Raw genomic sequence first — 15086 nt, 5'->3', positions numbered from 1 at the left:
AGTACAAAGCTCTGTGTCCAGTTCTGTACAACACTAACTCTCTTTCACTATGTAACAGGTTTATTCCTGAGAAATCGCTTTGTACCCCTGTTTGAGCTCTGCAGATCAAACCCTCCACTTTCTTCCTTCTTGTCCGCCCTGAATTGAATAGAGAGAGAAATCTCTGAATAGTCTGGAATTCCTGTTTCCTGAGTAACACAATTTCTTCCCTCTGTGATCTCCATTCCAAGTTTCAGGGAAATATTGGCTTTACCTGTTCCCTAATAGGAAAGTCCAGTGTTTCTCAATAAAAGCACAAATATCTTCTTTCCATCTGAAGTATCCTTGACGGCCAGTTCCTTCCAGAGACAGGTTGTACATCGCCAGCATGACAACCTGGAACACAAAAGGGAATGGATTCAAATAGTCCATTAACATTTTGTCTGGCGGGGAAACACCCCCTCCACTCTTTGCTGATTTGACCTATTTATGTAAAGCTTCCAATTGATTCACAACCACACAGCCAATCTATGTAATCCATGATCTTGTTAATTGTACTTATCCTTTCTTCCTTCCTATTGTTTGTCACACTCACCTGCTTTATTCACCCAGGGACTCTCTCATGCCAGGGGAATCCTCAGCTATCTGGTGATGCTGCTTTATAGCCCCTTTGCACAGCTTGAGTGGCATAAAAGAGCTATATCAGGGGGTGAGGATCCAGACTGGGGACAAGACGTCTTTTCTCTCCAGAAAGGATGGGTACCAAATGCCCCAGTTTGCTAATCTTATAGAAATGTGTGCACAAGGACAGACTCTTCAGGTGTTTTTATTTGCTTAATGTCTTCTTTCCACTTAGAATCCAGTAAAAGCAGAGCAATCTATAAAAATACATTGCATCCCATGGATCACTCTGCTTTTGCTTTGTCTTTATTGAACACAGTCCTTTTAGAGCACATTTACATACATCACAAACAAACACAATTGACTCACTAAGAGCCTAAATTAAAGCACAGTTTTGGAAATCTGTCTGTTTGTGAATAAATCTAAGAGGACAAACTATCAATTACACTGAACCACTTCAGCCTGGAATACAAATATTAATGGTGCAGATGAGTTTGGAGCTCCTGCTGTCAACCACTCAACTCCCGTGGAGGCTGTCTCCTATAGAGACTTATTCTCTTCTTTCTTAGGGCTCTGGAACCTACTTTGGCAGGAGATGGTCTCCTAACCAAGTACTACTAATGCTAACGGGAGAATACATACAGTCTTTAGGTTTTTTCCCAAAATCCTTTCCATGTTTGTTAACTGCTGCTCTAGAACTTTACACACTGAACCAGGGTCACTGCAGAAACAGCTAGGTGGGAGTGTGTCCCACCAATGACAAAACACAGGTCAGAATTTTAAAAACGCTGCTCCTTTCAACAGGTGAAATTAGATGGTCACAATAGTCCCTTCTCACCTTAAGCTCAAGGAATCCAAGGAATCTCACCTTAAGATCAAGGAATCTGGGTTTTTTCATATGCGAGCTAAGGTGATTCTGCCACTTCCCAATACCAGACTTGGCTATCCTGGAGGCATTGCTTCTTGTCTAAACTGCCTCTGAGAAGGTGCATTTTCTTTGTTTTCTCTTGTCTTTCTTCCTTGTTACCTCTGACTTTTTCTCTCTCCCCTTTGTCACTCTCCTTCTGCTATTCTAGAAACCGATGTAGTCTAATGCTAGTAGCATTTATTGGACCAGAATCTCCAGACTGGCCAAGCTGAGCTCAGTGCACGATTAGAGCAGGAGAGGTGAGGGGGGGCACCTGTGCATCCCAAGATCCTATGATTTCCTGGCACCAGCCCAAATCCCTGACATAAATTCAGCTGTCAGGCTGGTCTATCTTCCACCTGCTGCCAATGATCCCTAGAGGCTTTTCTGGATCCAGGGATTGCTGATGATCACGGGGGTCTCAAGATGCCCTGACTGTAGCCCCTTTCACCAGGCCATACACCCATGCTGGTTGCTAGAAGAGGGTGACATAGAAGTTACTACAGAAGCTCTAAGCCACCCGAAGGAGGACAAATCTTCAAGTGGCTGGATCTGCCAGCTATGAGTCTGCTTAGTGCCAGCTGGAGTAGCACAAAGCAGCTCTCGTACTCTGGGGCATCGAGTATTATTCCTAACTTCATTTAGAAGATGTGCACACACAAAACGCTGGGCCCATGAGCAGCAGCAACGGACAGTGAAGTGGACATTTCTAATGATCCATGCTGAGACAAAGCATCGCTACTGCTCAGAGGGCACAAACATATGCCTCAGCACCACAGCACTGTACATATTGGCTGGGATCCTGTATCTGAAATAAAGAACGCTGAACTGCAGCAGTCGCCACGGCTGGATCAGATTCACCATTCTGTGATGCAAACATGGATTTGGGCCAGCATGTCTAAGTTGGCTAAATCCTTCTCTTCCGTTTCCCTAATGGAAAGGTAAGACAAACATTCTAACTGTTATACTCAGATGATGTACCTCAGTCAGACTCAGTCCTATTCCAGCTGAGTGTTTTGCTGTATTACTTTTCCAACAATGCCCATATGCCAAAAAATTGTTAAATGCACAGCAGCTAAATCACATTCTCTTTTCTTTTCTAAAATTGTGTTCAGTTGTATTGAGCAATGCACAATATTGATGAAAAATGGGGAACTTGGCTTTTTTACAACACATTAAGACAATCTTTTCAATTTACTCACAGAAGTCCCACTTTCTGATAAGCAGGTACATAGCAATCCACAAAAAACTCACAGGTAAATTTCTTCACCACCTGTGACTAACTCCGAACTTCTAGGTGTTATGCACATTGTACACACAGCAACTTTTGAAGGTCTTGTTGGTTTTATGCCTGAGTGAATGCTTTTACTTACTTGCTGCCAGGTTAGTCTCAGCCGTTCAAACATCTCCTTTCCATCTTCTGAGCAATCAGAGCAAGTAAACCTGAAAAAGTTATCTCCCTTGAGGTAGCTGAGTTGTTCTCTCAGCTGACCTAAAACAAACAAGCAAAAGGGATATGCCTCAGTCCTTTTATAGGAAAAATGGAGCAAAGTAAATTTGGATTCAGAACAGTGTTTATCCGCTGAGCAAGAGATCAGCAACCCTGATAATTCCATAACAGAAGTATAGAAACTCAGTGTGATGCTTAATTTACAGATACAGAAGTCAACAAGGGATCAACAGCAAAAAAACCACACATTAAAGAGGGGCTTTCCTACCTAATACTTGAATACACGTAAAAAGGCAAAGATTTTAATACATGCAATGTTATTGGAGACGAGTCAGTCCCAGGATATTAGAGACACAAAGTGTGGGAGATATTATCTTTTATTGGACCAACTTCTGTTGATGAGAAAGACAAGCTTTTGAGCCACACAGAGCTCTTCTCAGGTCTGGGAAAGGTACTGACACACTCAGTACCTTTCTCCGACTGTAATTGAAACACTAACTGAAAGAGATTAGAAAAAATATATTTCCATTTTTTTCAGCTTGTTTACATTGCGCATTTGACAGCACTTTGTGTCTAGTCACTTTCACTAATCATTCTAGTGATCAATTTCCCTTGTTTGGGTCTTTCAAACAGCAACAGAAGACAGAAAAAAAAAGTATACATAAAAAACTGATTGTCAAACCACAATAACTGGCAAAAGGACGCAGGATCAGATGTAGTACCTAAACAGACTAGATTTCACGTTGACTGTGTCCCTTTAACTTCTTCCTACTGAACACCTTTCAGAGTAACAGCCGTGTTAGTCTGTATTCGCAAAAAGAAAATGAGTACTTGTGGCACCTTAGAGACTAACCAATTTATTTGAGCATAAGCTTTCGTAGATCTTCTACACTTTCCACAGTATGCATCCGATGAAGTGAGCTGTAGCTCACGAAAGCTTATGCTCAAATAAATTGGTTAGTCTGTAAGGTGCCACAAGTACTCCTTTTCTTTCTACTGAACACCAAATGTGAAATTCTGGCTCTAGTAAAGTCAATGGCAAAATTCCCAATGACTTCACTGGAGAAAGGATTTCACGCTACAGCTTTTGGCAAACTGGGCAGTTGAACTAACTGACAGGTGTGCAGCAAGCCAGAAGAATTCAGTACTTCCTGCCACAAAATGAACAGTGTTCAGGTAGATCTTGATTTTGGAAAGGAAAAACTGCTGTACTAGAATATGAAGAAAGCTAAAAGAGTTTATATAATGTTAAATGGAGATATTGGAAAGATCATTTTAGCTATTTAGCACAAAATACCTTCTTCCCAGGACTGCTGCTACTGGTTTTATATTGTTCTGTGAATACTAATTTAAGTTCAGGAGACCACGGAACCATTCCTATATACAGAAGGCTGAAATTTATTCATACATCCCGCTGAAATGACAAACCAATCAGGAAAATAATAGTTACCTCTTATGTAGCACTTTTCATTGGTAGACCTTTACAAAGGAATTGTCAATATCCCTGTTTTACAGATGGGGAAACTGAGGCACAGAGAGGGGAACTGACTTGCCCAAGGTCACACAGTAGGCCAGTGGCAGAGCTGGAAATATAACCCAGATCTCCTGAGCCACAGACCAGTTCTCTATCCACTAGGCATCCCTGCCTCCCATACATTCAGGAAAAGAACATGCATTATTTTCTGGGAGGAAAAGAACCAGTAAACCCAGAAAAGGAAAGTGACAAAGATAACAGAGGAAAATCTTGACCCTTACTTGCTGGTATCCACTTCTGACACTTCTCACAGTAATAGGACATCTCCTCCATCCAGGATGCATCCCCCTCATCACTGTTCAAGGAGTCTCCACTCTGATCATGGGATAAATCCACTGAAGCCTGATCCTCAGATTCAACAATCAGGAGAGTCTCCCCTTCCACCTCACCCTCCTCCAGCCCTTCTGAAGTTGATGTCCTTGTAGCTTCGTCATCATGACGACTCATCAGCCCACTCATGTGAACGTTATTATCCATCCCTTCCTGGCAAGTAGAGGAAGATTTTTTTTACATTACATGGGGCTCTCCCTCCCAGCATTTAAAATACTATCCATATAAGGTGAGCCAGCCAGGTATGAAGCCTCCTACACAATAGTTCTGCACAAGTGAAAATACAGAAGCTAGAGAAAAAACTTTGTGTTTGCACTTCTTAATGTATATAATTTCCTGGACTTGATTAAAATGTATCTAAAAGAGATGGACTTTCAGAAATGACTTCTGTTTACTCAAACACCTGGGAATAGTCAAATACAAATCCTTGCTGTGTTCCTCAGTCCAAACTCTAATACTTCAGTTCTAGGTCTAGGATTGTGGGGACCCCTTTTCCATTAATATCTTGTCTCTTTCTGCTTCAAGTTGCTTGGTCAGAGTAATCTGTTCTTGTAAAAGACGAATGTTTTCCAGTTTACGGCTTTGTCTCTCAAGGTCTCTGATTACTCCTTCGTGCAGCCTCTGAAAATACAAGAGACGGTTCATTATAGTGTGTCCTGGGTTGCATAGGACTAATGCCCATTTGCATTCCAACCTCTGTCACCCTCTGCCAAGCGTATAACTGTTACAAACCTTTAATTCTCTGTTAGCAACCTGAGCTACTTTTGGAGTCTACAATTACAAGAGCTGAGATCTGATGTGTGGATGTTGATAAACTACTGGTTGTATGCCAGGAATACTGTATTTGTTGGCTTAGCTGTATGATCTTAATATAATGATAAAGCGTTGGACAACTGTAAATATTGTATATTGATAAGCTCCACAAAATTATGGAGAGACAGCAATCTCTCCATAGAAGATTGACTTCTCCCCCATCCTTACCAGAACTCAACTAATCTGCCCCAAATTTCTCAACCTGTGTTCCTCTGCTTGAGAAGAATTTCTAAGGTGACCTGAAAAGAATGTTAAGAAGAACTTTTCTGCTTCTTTATTATGTATAAAAGCTGGCTGAAAAAGTTTATTTCAGCTTGTTTTTTTTTAACTTAAAAATATCTGGTATGTAAAGTCTTCCCTGGTTTTGCTGGAGATCCACTGGAGGTCCCACAGCACGTTTATTGTGGGCTCTTGAAAAGGTAGGACGTATTTGAAGAATCACATATTTTCTTCAAAATGTTCATTAAAGTTAAATAGACATTGGTATACACAACATGGAGGCTACATTTTTTTTAATGAAAATTTAATAGGATTACTATAACTGAAAGAAAAACAGTTTTTCCACTTTTTTATTTTGTGCACTTGACAGCATTTTGGTCCTAATCCCAGGGACAGACCTCTGCACCCATGCAGAGCCTGCAAATTTCAGTGGGGATTCCAATGCACACATAGGGGTCCACCCACACAGAGCTCACAGTATTTTGTATATAGTTAATTTAACTGTTTCCCCTGTATAGTAAGTCAGACCTTGATCCTGAAACTGGATCTCTGCAAGTGGATCCAACTGCTGAATCTGGGCCTTTGCCAATTTCCTTTTTTGTTTATGTGGGTATTTTGCGTAACAATAGGGGAAAGAAAGGCATACTGAAAACAAGAAAATACATCTGCAAAATCATAAAAGTTGGCAAAGGAACTATGTGGCAGGAGTAGTACCTGAAACTGTTTATAACTCCTAGTAGATTTCAAGCTGATGGTGGCACATTTAACAGAAGATATTAAAATATGATATTTGATTAGGAAAACACATGAAATGGTTGCATTGAAGCCAATACTGTAACAAACACAGGGTTCTGACCACATGGATCCAACTTCAGGATCAGGGCCATATTTTTTTACTACCTATGTATGATCTTGATCCTTGAAAGGCTTATATGCCCACCTAATTTACTAATTGATATATGTAAAGTTAAGCTTTGCATCATGGATGAGGGTTTTTTTTAACAATGAACAAAATCATCCAAAGCACAGGACTTAGTAGTGATGGGGGACTTCAACTACTCAGACATCTGTTGGGAAAATAACACAGCAGGGCACAGATTATCCAACAGGTTCTTAGAATGTTTTGGAGACAATTTTTTATTTAAAAAGGTGGAGAAAGCTACAAGAGGAGAAGCTGTTCTAGATTTGATTTTGACAAATAGGGAAGAACTGGTTGAGAATTTGAAAGTGGAAGGCAACTTGGGTGAAAGTGATCATGAAATGATAGAGTTCATGACTCTAAGGAATGGTAGGAGGAAGAACAGCACAATAAAGACAATGGATTTCAAGAAGGCAGACTTTAGTAAACTCAGGGAATTGGTAGGTAAAATCCTATGGGATGCAAGTCTAAGGGGAAAAACAATTGAAGACAGTTGGCAGTTTTTCAAAGAGACATTATTAAGGGTACAGGAGCAAATGATCCCACTGTACAGGAAAGATAGGAAGTATGGCAAGAGACCACCCTAGCTTAACCAGGAGATCTTCAATGATCTAAAAGTCAAAAAAGAGTCCTATAAAAAGTGGAAACTCGGTCAAACTACAAAGGATGAATATAAACAAATAACACAAGTATGTAGGGACGAAATTAGAAAAGCCAAGGCACAAACTGAGATCAAATTAGCTAGGGACATAAAAACAAGAAAACATTCTACAAATACATTAGAAGCAAGAGGAAGACCAAGGACAGAGTAGGCCTCTTACTCAATGAAGGGGGAAAGACAATAACAGAAAATGGCAGAACGTGCTTAATGACTTCTTTGTTTCGGTTTTCGCCAAGAAGGTTGGTGGAGATGGGACGTCTAAAATAGTGAATGCCAGTGAAAATGAGGTAGGGTCAGAGTCTAAAATAGGTAAAGAACAAGTCAAAAATTACTTAGGCAAGTTAGATGTCTTCAAATCACCAGGGTCTGATGAAATGCATCCTAGAATACTCAAAGAGCTGACTGAAGAGATATCTGAGCCATTAGTGATTATCTTTGAGAAGTCATGGAAGACTGGAGAGATTCCATAAGATTGGAAAAGAGCTAATAGAGTGCCCATCTATAAAAAGGGAAATAAGGTCAACCCAGGGAATTATAGACCAGTCATCTTAACTTCTGTACCCAGAAAGATAATGGAGCAAATAATTAAGCAATCAATTTGCAAACACCTAGAAGATAATAAGGTGATAAATAACAATCAGCATGGATTTGTCAAGAACAAATCATGTCAAACCAACCTGATAGCTTTCTTTGACAGGGTAACAAGCCTTGTGGATGGGAGGAAGCAGTAGAAACAGTACATCTTTAATAATGCTTTTGATACCAACTCGCATGACCTTCTCATAAACAAACTAGGCAAATACAACCTAGATGGAGCTACTATAAGGTGGGTACATAACTGGTTGGAAAAACGTTCCCAGAGAGTAGTTATCAGTGGTTCACAGTCATGCTGGAAGGGCATAAGGAGTGGGGTCCCGCAGGGATCAGTTCTGGGTCTGGTTGTGTTCAATATCTTCATCAATTATTTAGATAATGGCAAAGAGAGTACATTTATAAAGTTTGCGGACGATACGAAGCTGGGAGGGGTTGTAAGTGCTTTGGAAGATAGGATTAAAATTCAAAATGATCTGGACCAACTGGAGAAATGGTCTGAAGTAAATAGGATGAAATTCAATAAGGACAAATGCAAAGTACTCCATTTAGGAAGGAACAATCAGTTGCACACATACAAAATGGGAAATGGCTACCTAGGAAGGAGTACTGCGGAAAGGGATCTGGGGGTCATAGTGGATCACAAGCTAAATATGAATCAACAGTGTAACACTGTTGCAAAAAAAGCAAACATCATTCTGGGATGTATGAGCAGGAGTATTGTAAGCAAGACACAAGAAATAATTATTCTGCTCTACTCCATGCTGATTAGGCCTCAACTGGAGTATTGTGTCCAGTTCTGGATGCCACATTTCAGGAAAGATGTGGACAAACTGGAGAAAGTCCAGAGAAGAGCAACAAAAATGACTGAAGGTCTAGAAAACATCACCTATGAGGAAAGATTGAAAAAACTGGGTTTGTTTAGTCTGGAGAAGAGAAGACTGAAGGGACATAACAGTTTTCAAGTACATAAAAGGTTGTTACAAGGAGGAGGAAGAAAAATTGTTTTTCTTAACCTCTGAGGATAGGACAAGAAGCAATGGGCTTAAATTGCAGCAAGGGCGGTGTATGTTGGATATTAGGAAAATCTTCCTGTCAGAGTGGTTAAGCACTGGAATAAATTGCCTAGGGAGGTGGTGGAATCTCCATCATTTGTGATTTTTAAGAGCAGGTTGCACAAACACCTGTCAGGGATGGTCTAGATCATATTTAGTCCTGCCTTGAGTGCAGGGGACTGGACTAGATGACCTCTCGAGGTCCCTTCCAGTGCTATGATTCTATGATCATCAGGACACAAATGTATTCACAGGCACCACAGCTGACTGGCTGAATGCTGCAAAAATAATTTATGAATAAATTAATAGCCAAATGACAAAAAAGATGAATACTTTATTTGATTAATATCGTCTGATACGAGGTTGGGCTGGCTGAATAGAGCTAAAAATGCATTGGCAAATCATTTATTTGAAAAAATTGACCCAAAAATGATCAAATAAACTACCTGTGAATATTGTGACCAATTCTAACAGAAAGAGGCTTTATTTCTCACTCAGAATCCAAGTACACATTTCAAGGGAAATAATTTGTTCCATCAAAATCATCAAGAAAAAATATTTTGTGCAAGAAATATTTTAATCTTATTTTCAAAAATATGGAGTCAAAGACAAAAAGTATTTCACCCAAAAATATCAATCTCTCTGGAAATGAATTTGATGGCAGAGGTTCTTTCCCATCAGTTTCAGTCAATTTAATTCAGGTTATAAAATTACTACTATCCTGACAGACTAGTTAGGTAGTATTAGTTAATGAAAATACAGAAAAGAGGTAGAGATTTTGATCAATGCAGGCATCAAGCATGTCTCTTTATCCAATAAAATACAGCAATCTTGTAACCTACCAGGATGTGTTTTCATTCACTTTAGTGCTACACAGCTACAGGTATATACAGGTTTTGCAAAAAACCTTTATATTTTGTCCCAAATGACAGAGAGCTACCATCCATCAGTAGCACAATCAGAATACATACAAACTGACTTGGGTCTGGTCTATACACAGAAGTTGCACCAGTTTATTTTTTACATCAATTTAGTTAAACCTGTGCAAGTTTAAATTCAGTTGGCTTATCTCGAATTAGTTCATTAAGGCCAAAAATTTCTTAAATTAAATCAACATAAAGCAGACAGGAACTGATTTAAGTGTCCACATTCGGGGGTCTGCCTTGGGTTTAACTAAATTAATTTTTAAAACAATTTAGATAAACTGGTGCACTTTTGAGCATAAACAAAGCATTAGTAAATGCTGATTATCAGGCCCTGGATTAGACAGGCCATTTTTGCTTATACAGGGCAGGAGAGCCGGGGGAAGAGTACACAGATGTACAAGGTTTCAGCCATGTCTACACTATGGACACTACAACAGCACAGTTACAGTGTTGTAACAGTGCTGCTGTAGCATCATAGCGTAGATGCTTTCTACAGCGACAGGAGGTGTTTTTCCATTGCTGCAGGACACCACCTCCCCAAACAACAGGAGCTAGGTCGACGGAAGCATTCTTCAGACCATGGAGTACCAGAGCTATGCTGATCTAACTTTTAAGTACAGACCAGGCCTTAGTTATAGCTAAGAAACTAGGGAATCTGTTTCAGAGTAACAGCCGTGTTAGTCTGTATTCGCAAAAAGAAAAGGAGTACTTGTGGCACCTTAGAGACTAACCAATTTATTAGAGCATAAGCTTTCGTGAGCTACAGCTCGCATCTGAGGAAGTGAGCTGTAGCTCACGAAAGCTTATGCTCTAATAAATTGGTTAGTCTCTAAGGTGCCACAAGTACTCCTTTTCTTTTTAGGGAATCTGTGTGAACCTTTGAAGGCTGTATCCATCCACACCTCCATCCCACTCCACACCATCTTTTTCATTTCATGTCTCTGCTTTCCCCCATAGCCCTAACCAGGGACTCTGCTCTCCTTGTAATCTTTAGGTCCCCATAAAGCCTGTGGTCATCAGTCCCTGCATCTGGGGTAACTAGAAATGTAATGGAGAATCTCACCTTTCATTTAAGAATGATAAGTTTTTGGCCCTACTGCTTGTCAACAGAGCCTTGAAAATGTGAACCAATTTAAGTTGATCACTAGGGTTGAAAGGATCAAGCAGCTGGAACCCACTTCTGCATCAGGGCTCTGGGGAATGCTAAATATTGCCCAGTGCACACAATCATTTCATGTAAAATTCAGTTAAGTTTGGGGTATATCCCAAAGAATCATCTCACTAACCCTCCCTAAAATTTCTAGGCCAGCTGTGTGTGCCTAAAGTAGTGTGATCATGATGGAGGAGGAACAGATTACAATTTGGGTGGAAAGGGATGGGGACATAACATTGTTTCACAGGCCACCCAACAAAATGCTAATGCTGACTGTGCCCCACGAGACAGATTTTCCCAGCTAACCAACAAGCTCCTCTGTACCCTCCACCTTTAGAGGGTTTCACTCAGTCCATCGGATCTGGCAATACAGTACATCTGCTAGGCAGCTGGACAACTGTTTCAATTATTCATCCTCTGGGATTTCCAGTCAGAAGTACAGTGGCAATCTTGAACGTGCCTGACCAAAGACACTCAATACTATTCTGTGAATGGAGCCGAAGTTGAAGGTAGTAGCAGAAACACTTCTGAACCTACAGGAATCTTCATAGTTCTAAGGGATGGGACTAGGGAGAGAAGCCTTATGGTCAACAGAGAAAGTCTAAAGGAGGAATTGTGGCCTGGGGCTATGGAAACTATAGAAAGGGAGGGGGCATTGGAAATGATACAGAGAAAGATGGGGACAGGACTGTTTGGAGTCAGGCTAAGTCCCCATACTTTTTGTAATCTTAAAAAATATATGAGCCATCTTGAGGGACTGACCACATGAATTTATCCACTACACAGTTCCCCTTTTACATACACATACATGTGCAAATTACATTAGAAGAACACTAAGTTTGCATAGTTAAGCACTCAAGAGAGAGGAAATGCCAGATGTACCACCTTAATTCAGCCCCTTGCGTGGATGCAATATGATACAGCCTTTAATTACATGATCACATGCTATTTTTCCTCACAGCATCCCTGTGCACAGAATGGATAGTGCTGACTTAATGAACACCTTTTCTCCCCATGTGTGACTCCTGTCCCAGTCCTGTCTCCCCCATCCAGTCCCAGTCTAATGCCCTACCCAGTCCATCTTCCCTTCTGGGTTTCCCATTCAAGTCCTAGTTTCATCCCAATCCCAGTTTCTTTGCACAGCCACCAGGTTCCTTGTCTCAATCCAATTCCCTCAACAACCCCATTCCTGGTCAGGCTCTTGTACCTTCTGCATACAAGTCAGGCAACTTCCTCCTCCACACTGTTTGGTGATGAAGCAGTGTGAGGAATGAGAGCACAAGACAGTCGCCCTGTTCTCAGTTCTGGTGCCCGACCCCACCCCAGCACAAAGCAGTAGGGAGCAGCAATTGCAGCGAAAGTTCTGCTCAGCTTCTAATCTACAGCCCCAGGATGGAGCATACTCAACGCAGACTGAATCTTCAATTAAATTAGCTACTAAACGCCACCAACTCTCTACTGAGCATGTGCGAAATGAAATATTTCAAAGGCTTATAATTTGGCCAGTTTTTCACAGAACAGAAGAAAGGCACATCCATGATACAAAGGCCAAAGGCCAACTCTTTGCTCCAAAGCAAGGAGGTGCTTGTACTTCTCAACAAACTGTTTGAAAGAATTATTTTAACATGGACAAAACAGTGCATTTTCCCAATTGTTGTCCTTGAAAATGGCTGAATGATTTTAGCTCAAAAAAAAACCAAAAACCAAAACAAAACAAAAACCACCAGACCAAGACATACAACCAGCACTGAAAATTTCAGTCTGAACAATTACAGTTTGGCAAAGTGATAAGGAACTGAAAACGGGATCCTATAATGGGAACTGTTGGACAACCCTAACTATAGGTGGTGCTCCCAGTCCCACCTACAAGAAAGTATTTAATTCAGAATTAGAACACTTTTAGTCAGGTTCTTCCATACAAGGACTCGGCATCTTCTCAAGTGACATTTCATAGCTTGTAGGAAACTACCTTCAGGGTTGGGGTTCACCAGCAGCTTTCAGATATGCATGTACAAGGCAAAAATCTTCTCAAGTTTAAAGCCCATGCAAAATCTTTGTCAGCTATGAGATTGGATTGCTAGACTGCATATCCATCAGTGCAAACCGTGAAATGCAAAGGAACAAGCAGTTAAGGCAGTCAATGCCCCATCAACTCCTTTCCTCAACCACCTCCCATAACTTCACCCAGATCAGCAACCAACGTGCACCCTTAAACAAGACAGAAGTCTACCCCCATATCGATTTAATACCCAAGTGCCTATCTACAGCCCTTCTAGGAGATGAGATTGAGAATGTGATAGGTGCTTGGAAAATTTACTGGACATATACTAACCAAACAGTCAAACTTACTAGCCTAATTTTGATATGAACTAAAAGAGGAGGGCCATGACAGAAGAAGGGCTGGGCACAGAAGGGGGTGGATGCAGTTAAGGGGAAGCCACAGGAATGGGCAGGACTCCAGAAGGGAAGAGGCAGGGGGAACAGGCAAGACTGGGAGAAAGGGTATTATTTGGATATGTGACAGATAGGTCTAGGCCTGCCCAAAACCAAAGGCCCTCACGGCGAGGAACTGCTAAGCCCAGGCCACAAGTGAGTAAATAGGGCAACAAATGAAAAAACAGGAACGGAAGTGAGGTCAAAGTTTGAAACTCAAGAAACCAGAATGGGACCCCAAGCAGAGAACCCTGGACAGCACCCATTGCATTTCAAAGGCATCTAAGGACTCAGTGGACACTGCCCAGAAGAACTCTGCAAATGGACGTGATCAAACAAGGGAACAGAAATAGGTCCCTCAAAAACAGAGCACCCCACTTTTCAGCTTCCAATGGCCATCTTGGCCCTTCCAGGAGGAGGCGGACGAGGAGGTCCCACATACAGACTCTCTCAGCATAGCTCAGAGGAGGGGAAATGCGTGAGTCACGAGTGGGTTCAGACGCTCTCGGCACAGCTGGGAGGAAGGAGATGCCATGGAACACGAGCGCGTACAGACGCTCTTCTCAGCACGCCTCGAAGGAAGGGGATGGCGTGGAGCATGATCAGGTACAGACACTCTCGGCGCGCCGTGGAGGGAGGGGATGCCACAGAGCATGAGCGCACTAGCGAGGAGAGTCGGAGACCGCTACCCGGGGCCCCGCGAGAGTCGAACTTGTGAGCCCAGCATTCTGGGCACCCTATGGAAACAGCCCAGCTGGACACGTGCGGGGGGGGGGGGGAGAGGCTTGCGGGGCAGGCACTCAATGACACCTTTGGAGGGCACTGGGCAGAAGAGCGGCGCGCTGGGTGGAGCTTGGACTATGAGGGGGCAGGACTCAGTGATGGACGGGACAGGAGGGGGGTCACTCTACTGGAGGCTCAGGGCCAGAACCTTGCGTGGGCGGGGCCAAATGTAAGGGGCGTGGCTATGAGCGAGGCGCAGTGCTCTGAGTGATGGGGCAGGACAGGAGGAGGGGGGAGTCGCTCTCACTGAGGGGCGTGGCCAGAACCTCGTGGGGGGTGGGGCTGAGTGAGGGCGGGCCGCGCGGGCGGGGCGGGGCCGGACGCGAAGGGGCGGGGCTCTGAGTGAGGGACGGGGTCGAAGGCCGGGGGCGGGGCTGCGGAGGAGCAGGTGACGGGCGGCCGCTAGCGCCTACATAGGGCGGGGCGGCCCCTCTCCCCCCAGTCCCCGGCCCCTCAGCCAGGGCGGCGGCAGGTGACGCTCACTCACCTCCTTGACGCGCCTCTGCTGGATGTGCACGGCGGCCACCGTCCCGGCCGAGAGCAGCACGGAGATGCCCAGCGCCACCTTGGAGGCCGTCGACATCCCCTCCCCCTCCGCGGCCGTTGCGGAGCGCGAGCCGCACAGCTCGAGCGGCCGGGGCATGCGCGTGCGGGCCAGCCCGCGGCTGCCGGGGGGCGGGACTCTCTGCGCGGGCCGCGCGCGCGCTCGCTC

The 15086-nt window shown here is 43.1% G+C and overlaps 2 protein-coding genes across 3 annotated transcripts in view; both read right to left on the bottom strand.

Annotated features, from left to right (window-relative positions):
- The window catches only part of KAT14 (lysine acetyltransferase 14), a 22579-nt gene extending 17267 nt beyond the window's left edge, over positions 1-5312 (bottom strand). Inside the window, exons 1-4 of one of the 2 annotated variants that reach the window (XM_073339733.1) lie at positions 5225-5312; positions 4713-4974; positions 2881-2999; positions 254-375 (exon numbers count right to left, since the gene is read on the bottom strand). In XM_073339733.1, coding sequence (XP_073195834.1) covers positions 254-375; positions 2881-2999; positions 4713-4968 — 497 coding nt within the window. In that variant the 5' untranslated portion in view covers positions 4969-4974; positions 5225-5312. Of the gene's footprint in view, positions 1-253; positions 376-2880; positions 3000-4712; positions 4976-5224 lie in introns of those variants that run through there. The other variant, XM_073339734.1, reaches the window with a different exon arrangement.
- Positions 5293-15086, bottom strand: PET117 (PET117 cytochrome c oxidase chaperone). The gene is made up of 2 exons (XM_073339735.1): positions 14862-15086; positions 5293-5442 (listed from the first exon to the last, which is right to left on the bottom strand). The coding sequence occupies exons 1-2, from the start codon at positions 15015-15017 to the stop codon at positions 5293-5295; spliced, it is 306 nt and encodes a 101-aa protein (XP_073195836.1). The 5' UTR covers positions 15018-15086.

The sequence above is a fragment of the Lepidochelys kempii genome, chromosome 3 (genome assembly GCF_965140265.1).
Source record: "Lepidochelys kempii isolate rLepKem1 chromosome 3, rLepKem1.hap2, whole genome shotgun sequence".
NCBI lineage: Eukaryota > Metazoa > Chordata > Testudines > Cheloniidae > Lepidochelys > Lepidochelys kempii.
Note: the sequence above shows the minus strand (reverse complement) of the source record. Positions and strands in the feature narration are given on the sequence as shown.

Excerpts from the sequence above, each read along its gene's own strand:
- PET117 (XM_073339735.1), bottom strand. The coding sequence starts at position 15,017 with ATGCCCCGGCCGCTCGAGCTGTGCGGCTCGCGCTCCGCAACGGCCGCG. Across the intron at positions 5,443-14,861 it reads AGCAGAGGCGCGTCAAGGAG|AGGCTGCACGAAGGAGTAAT; the intron begins GTGAGTGAGCGT and ends TTGTATTTTCAG.